The sequence below is a fragment of the Nannospalax galili genome, unplaced genomic scaffold (assembly GCF_000622305.1).
Source record: "Nannospalax galili isolate Female #2095 unplaced genomic scaffold, S.galili_v1.0 scaffold257, whole genome shotgun sequence".
Classification (NCBI taxonomy): Eukaryota; Metazoa; Chordata; class Mammalia; order Rodentia; family Spalacidae; genus Nannospalax; species Nannospalax galili.
The window spans coordinates 4420150-4432230 of record NW_008340854.1 but is presented as its reverse complement, the minus strand read 5'-3'; the positions used below and the strand labels follow the sequence as shown (position 1 = coordinate 4432230).

Sequence of the window (12081 nt, the reverse complement as noted above, 5' to 3'; positions counted from 1 at the left end):
TACCTATTCCAAAGAACAAAGGTGAAGCATTAGGAATATATTTTTCCTCTGTGTGTACATAAATACCAACTCTCCTAATACCTTAATGAAAACAAACAGTACTCTCAATTTTGTAAATATTAATATGTAACATACACTTAAACAAAATTTAAATACAACGAATCAGCTTAACATATTTGAGGTTCTAGATAGAAATAAAACAGTTGAAAGCTGGGTGTGTTGGTGCATGCATTTAATCCCAGCACTCATACTTGGGAGGCAGAGGCAGGTGGATAAAAGATCAAGGCCAGTCTGATCTACATACCAAGTTCCAGGCTATCTGGGGCTATAGGGAAACCCTGTCTGAAAAACAAACAAACGAACGAACAAACAAAAAACCAAACCAGTTGAATAAAACATCCTGATGTAGAAATACAGACACTCACACAATGAATGAACCCATACAGATAAGGCCTAAGAAAAGGGACAGAGTAAATGTCAGTATTGGTGCAGATCAAGATGACCTGAGCAAAAGTATTCCCTGAGGAACCTGACGGGCTACCACCAAGAAGGACATGTGTGGGTGGGGTACTACGATAAGCTAACCAACGAGCCTACTACTTTTCTGTGTACAGGACTCTTGAACTAAGAGGGGGCTGACAGGCCAGGCAGACTGCTGGGGGTGCATCTCTCTGCTTTCTACTTCTGCCCAGATGCTGAGTGAGGCACCTTTGCTCTGTGTGAGAAGCTGACAACATGTTTCCAACTAGAACTCAGAACAATGAATCTGACAAAGATGCGAAACTTCTAGAATAAATATAGGAAAGCCCCACTTTATAGTCCAAAGTTTAGAAAAGGAAAAAAAGGTGAAAAATAATCATATAGTTTTTTTCTGTCATCTGCTCTAATGAACTAGAAGGGATGGATGGCCAGTAAAGCAAGTTTATTCATAAATATTTTCCATTTGTTGACAGATCTCATAATGTCTAAAACTGTTTTACTGTTGTTGATACTTGAATCACTGTTTGTGGAATTAATCATTTTTCACTGGAAGATCTCCCTCATTCAACTGTGATGAAGGGGCTTTTACAAGCCCTTCTTGAAAGCTTGTAAAAGCTGCTTCAGAGTTTCCCATGGAAAGGGTAATTACATTCCAGCCATCACCCATGTCATAATTCATGTGAATCACAAAGATGAAGTTCTCTTGAATCTCAAAGTGTTTTTTCCTCTTCTTTTTAATTTCACAGTTTGAATAGCTAACTTTCATTGGTGAATCCAGGAAGCAGCAACAGGCAGTTTCAATTCTTAACTCATCTACATTCACATTTTCAATGCATGTGTCACACAATTCTTCAAAGGACTGTCAAATGAGCAAACATTTGGACTAGATCATGCTATATAAATGTGCCTGTTAGGGGAGTAGAAGGACCCACTGCTGTAGATTGTTCTTTTATACACCTAATTTAAGAAATGATCCCTTTTCATGTGAAATTTCCAAAAGCAATTCTACTGGGGAATTTCTGTCTCTCACACCATACACTATGATAAATTCTTACTCTATCCTGAATAGTTTCTAACATCTTCTGAATAGACACAAAAAAAGTTAAAAAGAAATTATACTCAACATAGATTTCTTTTCTTCCAAGGTGTTAAGGGCTGAACCCAGGGACTCAAGAATGTTAGGCAAATTCTCTAACACAAGCTAAACCCTAACTCTGCATTTTAAAAAATGAACAGTGTATTTTCATAAATATTCCACGGTTCCAATCCCATATCTTTAGGAGATTTTCAGAGAAATAGGAAGTAATGGGCGTGGTGACACACACCTGTAATACTGGCCCTAAGGATGGTGAGACAGGAGGACTGGAAGCTCTGGCTATCCTGGACTTTAAGGTAAGTTCAGACCAACCTGGGATAAATAAGGAGATCCTGTCCCGAAAATAAAATGGAACAATACAACTACTGAGGGGCTGGAGAGATGGCTAAGTGGTTAAGAGTATGTATTGCTCTTGTAGAGAACCTAACTTCAGTTCCCAGCATCCACACTGGGCAACTCAGAACTGCCTGTAACTACAGCTTCAGGGAATCTGATTGATACCCTTTTCTGGCCTCTATAAGAACTTTCATACATGTGCACATACAGACAAACACATGTACATGATTTTTTTTTTGTCTTTTTGAGACAGGGTCTCCCTGGACCCCCAGCTGTCCTGGAGCTCATTATGTAGACCAGGCTGGCCTTGAACTCACAGAGATCCGCCTGCCTCTGCCTCCCAAGTGCTGGGATTAAAGGCGTGCGCCACTACTCCCAGCTATACACAATTTTTTAATACACCAAAAAGAAGCAGGAAACAATATTATTCTCATTTGAAAAAAAAAAACAAAACCAAAAGTCACATCTATATAATTACTATAAGTAGACAAACAAAACCAAACCCAAAAGAGCACCCGCTCCCCTAAAAGAACCCAACCTTAAACAATAATGCTACAAAGAAATCTTGTATTATGCTAGGCATGGTGGCACATGCCTGTAAATCCCAACAATACTCAGGAGGCTGAGACAGGAGGATTGCAAATTGGGGGCCATTTTGGGCTACATAGTAAGTTTCAGGCCAGCCTGGGCTATATAAGGAGATCTTCTCTGAAAAAAACAAAACAAACAAATAAAAAAAGCAAAACAAAACAATCACAAAAAGGAACTCAGAATATTCAATTAATACAAGTAAGACAAAGAACTATACGATAAAATTGCAAAGAAATATTTTTTCAGCACTTTGATACATAAAAAAGAGAAGGCTAAAATACTTTCCTAGTTTGGATAAGCATCCTATGAGGTGAACTGCATTTCACCTTTAACTGTACACGTGTATGAAATGCACCACTGGGTATGTTTATTGTTTATAGATGAGCTAGAAAAAGTAGAACCATCAAAAATGTCAATGTCATGGCTTCCCCATCTATGGTAAGCAGTAACACCTCAAAATGCACTCACTGTGTTGTGTCCTTTTGCTCTTCTTCCATAGGTATATTCCAAAGCCAAGGTTGGCTTTGCCGGCTCATCCCTGTACAATAAAGGCAGACATTATTACCATAATTGGTTTCTTATCCTATAATCCTGATTCAGTTTTTGCTTCCTCTTAAACACTTTACTAGTAAAGATGCCACTTTGAATACTAGCATTGAGGTAAAAGTTATAAAGATATTATTATAAGAGACAAGCCCTTCAAAACCATCCTAAGTAGGTTTCAGTAGCAGGTATAGAAGTGAATAATGGCACCTAACTGGTACAGTTCCCGTGCTGGGGCGAGTGGAGAGGCAATGGGCTGACAGCATCAAGAGCCGTGGGAGGCAGAGGCATGTAGATTTCTGGGAATTCAAGGCCAGCAAGCTCCAGGCTAGCTGAGGCTACAGGGAAACCCAGTTTCAAAAAAATAAAAAAAAGCTGTGCTGGGCCATGAGCTCTCTGAATCCAAGCCAGGTGGGGAATACTGACTTGTTCACTCAGCCTCCATGTGGGGAGCTGAGAACCTGATGCCTGTCAACTAGGAAGGACAACAATGGAAGTCTTTATGTAGTTCTCCATTTCAAATCAGCTCATCTATAATAGCTAAGACAATAAATTCTATAAACAAGTCTTTATAATCAACAAATGATCTGAAAAATACTCAAATAATTTGATGAATTATTCATGTATATTTATACTGTTTAATATAAGCAGTTTATGGTATATTTACATTTTTATTTATTTTTAATGTGGTAAGAAATACATAAACTATCTTAATCATTTTAAGTGTACAATTTGTAGTTTGAAGTACATTGTTGTACAACCAATCCTCACAACTTCTAAACTTGCAAAATGGAAAGAAACTCTGTACATAATAAACAACTTGCCATTGTCCCTTCCCTCTAATCCCTGGTCCCTGCCATTCTAACTTCTGTTTCTATGAGGCTGACTGCTCTGGAAACTTCATATAAGTAGAATCACATAGTTCTGCCTTTTTGTGACTGGTTTATTTCACTGAACAGAATGTCCTCAAGGCTCATCCAAGTTGTCGAATTTGACAGGATTTCTTTCCTTTCTTGAGGCTGAATAATGTATTTATTTTTAAATTGGAGACTTAAAAAACCACAATTTAAAATTTTGTGATTTGTATATTTATATTTATTAAATATTCTGAATTTTATTTTGGAAGATATCTTTCTTGATACACATACCAAGCATTACTTGGTTATAGTTCCTTAAGGATAGAACTCTTTCATAAAGCAAGCTGCTGCCTTTAAGACAAAATTTATAAAATCTGATATTTAACCTACAATTTGGAAAAGTTCTATTTCTGAGTATACTACCTGAGAGCTGAAATGAATCATTTTAAATCCAACCTAGCAGTTGGCAGCATTTCATCTTGAACTAATGTTGCACTAGATGATTTATTATAGAAAACATCTAAATGTGACCTTCAGAGAACCATACTACTTAGAGATGAAGATATGAAATGGTGTTAGTATAGTCTTTTTGTCACCTAGCCACTGTAAAGAGTTCTTAACAATTTTATTGGTGAAAAGAACTACCCCAAACCAGGACTCTGATTTATAACCAATAGTATTTTTCAAATGAATAATGTTTCTTTAATGTGACCTTAAGACCAAATTCCATCTCTTTTAATGTTTTGGAGGAAGTTACTAAAAATATGCACTATGATGGAGGGAATGGAAAAATATCTTCTAAAATTGACTGAAGACTTTCTATATCAACTTCTGTAACATCTACCAAACATAATCTTACTCCAAAGGCACACTTCTTAACAATATAAAAGCCCAGAAGTATTTAAAACAAATGATAAAGTATACAGTTGGGACCAATATTGTGCTTCAAAATGTACCCTTAACACCAGGCATGGTGGCATGGGCCTTTAATCCCAGTCCTTAGGAGGTAGAGGCAGGTGGATCTCTGAGAGATTGAGGCCAGCCTGGTTCACATAGTGACTTCCAGTTGGGCTGGGACTAGGGAGACCCTGTCCAAAAAAAAAAAGTACCTTAAAATCTGAGCATGGTGGCAAAAGCCTATAATCTCTACTACTCAGGAGACTGAGGCAGGAGGAAGGCAAGTTTAAAGCCTACCTAGGTTACAGAGTGAGGTCAAGGTCAGCCTGGGCAATTTAGTGAGACCCTGTGTTGAAATAAGGGGCAAAAAAAGGCTTGAGGATAGGTCAGTATTAGAGTGAGGTATGTGCAGGGCCCTAGTTCAAGCCTTAGTGTGCAAAATAAAAAGAACAAAACCAAACCGACAAACAAGAAACTCCTGAGTAACTTAAGCATTACAATTATTGTTCATATAGTCCTATGTTAAGAAAAATAAAAAGAACCTAAATTCCAAAGCAGCATAGACAAAAGAGCATACGCACTATGGCAGCCTATGGCAGGCTAGGTGATTATAGTAACATTTCTCTTTCTAACGGGAAAAGCCAGGATCAACACTGTATTTTTCAGCTTTTCCTTAGTCTTATCTGTAAAGGAGTTCTTAAAGGCTATACTAAAGATTCATTGAGAATGAATTATTTTGAGTCTCAAAAATTATTCTCCTTCCATATATCTTTTAGAATCTAACTTGCCGTGCTATAACTAAAATAAACATGTGTCGTCTAATGGCTGAGATACACATACCTGTCAAGACACCTTAGAATAATAGTTGTCTTTCCCTAGAAATTAAAAAAAGAAAGAATACTGCATTAATGTCATCCATATATAAAATTTTATTAGTGTTCATAATTGTGGCCCAAAATAGCCTTTTTAATCATTTGAATGATAAATTACCTGGAAACTAAAAACTAGAAACTTTCCGAATTACTCTAAAGTTTGATAAGTGGAATAAGTGAACTGTCAACTTTCCATCACACTGTAACTACACTGCTATTATTATAATTATAAAGTTCCACAGATGACAATATTAACAAATCATACCTCACTTTAGTGGTCAATGTGACAGCTGTCTTAAACTCTCTCTTTACTCAACAATGTTAATTACTGGTTAAACTGATGATTGGTGTCTTTCAAAATGTTTTCATCCCAATTGCTGAGGTGGAAATAAAGAAAAAGTAACATACAAATAAAAGGCATGCTGCAGGTATGCTCAGAGAGCACTTAGACGTTGTGCAAGACAACTTTTTTTCAGGTTTCCAGAGTATTATGTATTTGTTCCAGTTCCATTTTAGGAATAAGATACAGAGCTTCTGGCCTATTTCAGTCAGTAACCACATCCTACCCAGAGACTAGTTCAGTCATTTTAATCATTGTGGGTTGAGATGTGTGTGTGTGTGTGTGTGTATGTGTGTGTAATAGTAAAACTCTTTAAAAATTTGTTTTAAGCAAATGACCTTTTACAAGAAAATGGACATAAAGGAGCAGCAGGGAAAGTGCTTCTGGAGGAATGCCTGGGCTGAGGAAATATAGTTTGTAAAACACTAGGCTGCTAGAAGGATAGAGTATTTTACTATACTGATCTTTTTCTAATTAAAAAGGTATTTTTTTCAAAAAAAGATGGTGATAAATTTATTCCAGATTACATACGCAATACAATCAAATTGAAAGTTTTTTTCTAATGGGGTGTGTAAAGAAATAACTAACTACAACAATGTGTATTGTTGAAGGGTATTTATTGGCTGGTGCTATTCAAAATTGAAATATTAGTGAAATGGAGAGAAGAATCAGTGGTTAAGAGCACTGGCTGCTCTTGCAGAAGATCCAGGTTTGGTTCCCAGCACCCACACAGCAGCAGCTCACAGCTATAATTCTAGTTCCAGGGAATCCAATACCCTCTTCTAGCCTCCAGGGGCTCTTTCATGCACATGGAGCAAATAAACTCATACAAGCACACACATACATATAAACATAAAAAATAAATTAAACAACTGAAAACCTAGAAACAATCTAAATATACCCAAATAAGGGCTTGGGTAAATTGGTTATAGCAATTCATATGAATTACTATACACAGCTCTTAGGAATGACAAGTAGAAATATATTTATATGATAAGACAGTTCAACTTAAAAGGCTTTTTTCCTGCTTCTTTTATATACATATGTATCTATATACACATGTACACATACATACAGGGAGGGACATAACTATGTTAAGAATGTTTCAAATTGACGGATGTGTAGTTTATATTTGTTTAAGAAAATCAGCACCCTGCCTAGGCAAGGTACTGAATTTAATCTTCAGCACTGCACACACACACACACACACACACACACACACACACACACACACATTGTAAGTAGTGTATTTTATGAATTTTAGGTGCTAAGCTAGAAACCTGGCTGAGTAAGAGCACTGTGCAAATGTGAGGACCTGAGTTCAGATCCCCAGCACCCATGCTTTAAAAAAGCTGGGTGTGGCCACAATGTGCCTGTAACCCCAGAACTGGGAGGTGGAGGCATGGAGACAGGAGGGTCATCGGGGCTTCCTGGTCACCAATCTAACCAAAATATGGTGAGTTCCAGGTAGAGTGAGAAACCCTAACCCTATCTCAAGAGAGGAACGCAGAGAGCAATAGAAGAGGACAGCGACATCTTCTGGCCTCTGCACACATGTATGGGGCATGAGCCACACATACACATATATACATACATCCACAAAAGTTTTATACTCTATGCATAAGAAAGTATGAAACCAGAATTACTGTATATTAGAGCTGGAAGAAATTTTAGATAATATCTAGCCAATTTCTTCTAATTTTCACAGTATCTTTGTATTGATTCAAACCATTTTAATGATAATATGCAAATGTATAGTGCTAAGTGTTGACAATTCCAAATAAATGTAAATTAAGCTCTGAAAACTGAAATTAAGCTTTAGGCCATCATTTAAGTGACAATCCAAAAATTAAAAATTCCCTAATAAGGGCTGGAGAGATGGCTCAGTGGTTAAGAGCACTGGATGCTCTTGCAGAAGACCCAGGTTCAGTTCCCAGCACCTGCCTGGGTGCTAATCACCATCCATAACTCCAGTTCCAGGGAGTCCAAAGCCTCTTCTGGCCTCTGTGGGCATTGCATGCATGTGGTATACTTAGATACATGCAGGCAAAATACTCATATATATATATATATATATATATATATATATAAAATACAAATAATTTAAAAATTAAAAAAATTTCCTAGTAAATCAAGATCCTTTAATGTGCCCACAGACTCATGAGCTTCCTAATTCTAGTACAAATTCATTTAGAGACCATCAAAATGAATGCCTTCTCATTTCCAATTGCCTCAGTCACACCAGCAGTCCAGTCTTCCCTGATGCACCTAAATTCCAGAATTGTTTATACATCTCTTCATCCAACTCAGTAATGCCTCCCTGTCCTCTCTCCTTTGAAATCACTTTCACCTATGTCTCCAGCTCCATGACTGGAAAATTCCCTAGAATCTCAGCCTCTTCAGAACATTCCTCCACCTGATGGCCTTTACTATATGGCTGTTCCTGGGCCACTTCCTCTACCACTCTGTTAAAGACGGTTATTGCAGCTAGAGAGATAGCTCAGTTGGTATGAGGACCTGAGTTTGATCCCCAGAACCCATGTAAAAAAATGCTAGGCTTGGTGGTGCATGTCACCTTATGTTGAGCTCTAGGCCAACGAGACCTGAAAAGTTGGACAGACTTGAGGGATGACACCTGAAATTGTCTTCTGGTCTCTACATGCAAAAGCATACACATGCATGTGGCTCCACAAATCATTTGACATGTGCATGTGCACACACATGTGCACTCATACATATACATGACATGTAAAACACCAAAGGCTATTTGTTTCCCCCCTCTTCCCCCTCCCTATACTTCAGGGTTCTCCATGGTCCCAGTGCCATTGTCAAACAACCAGTCTACCCTGAGTGCTGGTATTAAAGGCATGCACCACCACACACAGATCCACCTTATTTTTTGGAGACAGTGTCCCTCACTGAACCTAGAGCTTATCAATTCAGCTAGGTTAACTCACACATGTCCCACCGTAGTCCATGACATGTGCACATCACCATGCCCAGCTTTTACATGAGTGCTAAAGATCTGAACTCAGATCCTCAAGCTTGTGCATTAAGGCACTTTACCACTGAACCCTCTCCCCGAAAATTTTAGGCTAAGAATTAAGTTTAGATTTTTTTTTTCTTTTTGAAGGAGGGTCTCCCTGTAGCCTGTAGCCCCAGCTGTCCTGGAACTCACTATGTAGACCAGGCTGGCCTCACAGAGATCCACCTGCCTTTGCCTCCCAAGTGCTGGGACTACAGGTGTGCGCCACCACACGCAGCTTAAGTTTAGATTTTTAACAAAGTACAGTGTACTTTGGAACATACAGAAATTAAAAATAAAACGAAAATACAATGATTAAAATTTTACTATTCTGGGGCTGGAGAGGTGGCGCAAGGGATAAAAGCACTTGCTGTTCTTCCAGAGGACCCAGGTTCAACTCCCAGAACCCACATGGCAGCTCTGTCATCCTCTTCTGGCCTTTGCAGGCACTATACACACACCAATAAACAAACCGCAATCAAAACACTTGTAGAAATACAAATAAATAAATCATTACAATTTTAGTATCCATTTTCTGATGTTTTTCTTTGCACATGAATATACATGAGACCAAAAATAATGAAGACCACCTGGCCCTCAAATGATGGTGTCCTGCTGTTTGGCAGGGCTATCTGGACACAAAGAGTACTCAGGCTGCCCACTGAACATGTGGCTTTGTTGGTACAGAATTCAGTTTCTGGAAGCTTCCTGTTTGTCAATGCCCAAAGCATGAAGCACAGTAAATGAATAGCAATAAAAACTCCAACTAGAAATGAGCCCGATGCTACATAATTTTAGCATCATGGATCTCCAAGCCTTGATCTTTATAGGCAGTGTCACTAGCAGCTCTGCCTTCCAGGCAGGAATTCTGTGGGTGGATATGACACATCTGTTCCTGCTCTGTGCCACGTCCCACATCTTTCAGTATGCTTGGTTAAGTGAAACAGACCTTATGCAGAGTGGGGAGTACCACCTCGTTTCCCCACATTTTTTTCAAAACATCTAGCCTTTTGATGAATCCATTACATGATTATTTCTTAACAGAGATTCACAAAAGTGAAATAACTAAGTCCACAATATGACTATTGTTAAGATATTGACTTTTGATTTAAGACATTGACTTAGCTATTTAAATGAATCCTGGCTTTTATACTCAATCACAAAGATCTGAATGTTTCAAATTATCAAATAAAAATAATAGCTATAAATCTTTTCTAAGATTTTGTTCACTGTTAAAACTTTTCCTAAAGCAATGATATAAGCCCCTTCTAATTTATGCTAAATCAGAGTGGTCACTGGGATAAAGACTGAAAATATATAAATTTTTATCAAAATATTGAAATAAAACTTGTTCCCAGGTGTGGCGGCACACGCCTTAAGTCCCAGCACTCAAGAGGCAGAGGCACACAGATTTCTGTGAGATCGACCTAGTGGGTTCCAGGCCAGCTAGGGCTACAGGGAGATCCTGTCTCAAAAAATACAAAAAATAAAACTTGTCACTGCTTATAAAACAATCCAATAGTTGAAAACAATGAAAGCATTACCCCACTTTTACTGCCAATGAAGAAAACAGATTTTTCTCCAATTTCGACTCTGTCACCTTCACTTCCTTGACTTCTTTTTTCCTCTTCAGCTTTTGCAATTTCCCAAAGGGTTTCACTAAATAAACAGCAGAATGACAAAATCCAGAGAAAAAGAAGGAATCTTTATAAATATTTATTTCCAGCAGAGAGATTTTATTTCAATAAGACTTATAAAACAAAAAATTATTTTCTGGGGGTCAATAACTAAGTAAAACATCAGAAGACTAGTCATTTTGTGGTTCCCCCCCTTTCAAATAGTTCGTGAAGAATACTGAAATTGATAAGCAGACTGCCTTAGTTTCATTTTTGTTACTGTGATTAAATGCCCTGACAAAAGCAACTCTGGGAGAAAGGATTTCTTTGGTTCACCATTCCACATTACAGTCACTGTAAACAGGGAAGTTGATGTGGCAGGGACTTTTGAAGAAGCTAGTCCACCCAGTCAAGAGCAGAGAGGGAATGTATACATGCTTGGGCTCAGCTCACTTTCTCCTTGTCCATACCCTATATGACAATTACTCTGCACTGGTGTGGCAATCCCAGTACTTGGGAAGATAAGGCATGTTTAAAGCTAGCCTGGGCTACATATATTGAGACCTAAGGAATAGTGCCTCCCACTTTTAAGTTGATTCTCCCCACATGGATTAATGCAATTAAGACAAATTTTCCACAGACATGCTCGCAAGGTCAACCTAATGTAGACAATATCTAATGTCTCAATTTCTCACTGAGACTCTCTTCCCAGGTGATTCTTGATTCTATCAAGTTGGCAATTATAACTGACCATCACACAGAACCTTTGTCCCTGGGATTGCTGCTGTCTTATTTTGGGGCTTCCCCACATGGCTCAAAGCTTGCATCCACAGTGTTTCAGATATATACCACGTGAGGACTTTCTGAAATGTAGAACTTGGAAGTCATCAACATTTGAATCATCTAGAAAGATGGGAAACTTGCAAAACCGGTGTACTGAATCACCTCTGCTCCTTGAAATATTTCCTTTTGTCCCCAAATTTCTTTTTTAAAATATGAAAATATAGCCCTGGGCCTGCACGACCTGCAGGCCTCTCTCCTGGGAGCACTCTGGGCCCGCCCCACCCTCACCTTCCTCTACTTCCTTGGGCCTGCACAACCCTCCAGCCTCTTTCCTGGACGCTGGGGCTGGCCTTTCCTCTTCCTGATCCTTTGCATCCAGACCAACTCAGCTCCACAGTGCAGTCCCCAGGAGCCCTTGGGGCTGCTTCCCACCCCTGTCTTCTTCGCATCTCTGGGGGACAAGGCCACCAGCTGCCCTAGACGAGCATCTTTCCTGGGCCCTTCTCCCAGGCCAGTCCAACCCCCAAATTCCTGAGGCCAAAATCTTTCCCGGAGGGATCCAGACCTTAGGAGAAAGCCTGAGAGCATCTGATCCTCATCTGACTTGGGCCTCTGTGGGAACTCCTGAAGACAAAAGCAATCTGG

The 12081-nt window shown here is 38.8% G+C and overlaps 1 protein-coding gene across 1 annotated transcript in view; it reads right to left on the bottom strand.

Moving 5' to 3' along the window:
- Dync2li1 (dynein cytoplasmic 2 light intermediate chain 1) overlaps positions 1-12081 on the bottom strand; it is a gene marked incomplete at its 3' end in the record, with an annotated part of 43896 nt that overhangs the window by 22624 nt on the left and 9191 nt on the right. Inside the window, 3 exon segments of the mRNA XM_008835876.2 lie at positions 2972-3041; positions 5641-5675; positions 10582-10696. Of these exon segments, the coding sequence (XP_008834098.1) occupies positions 2972-3041; positions 5641-5675; positions 10582-10696 (220 nt within the window).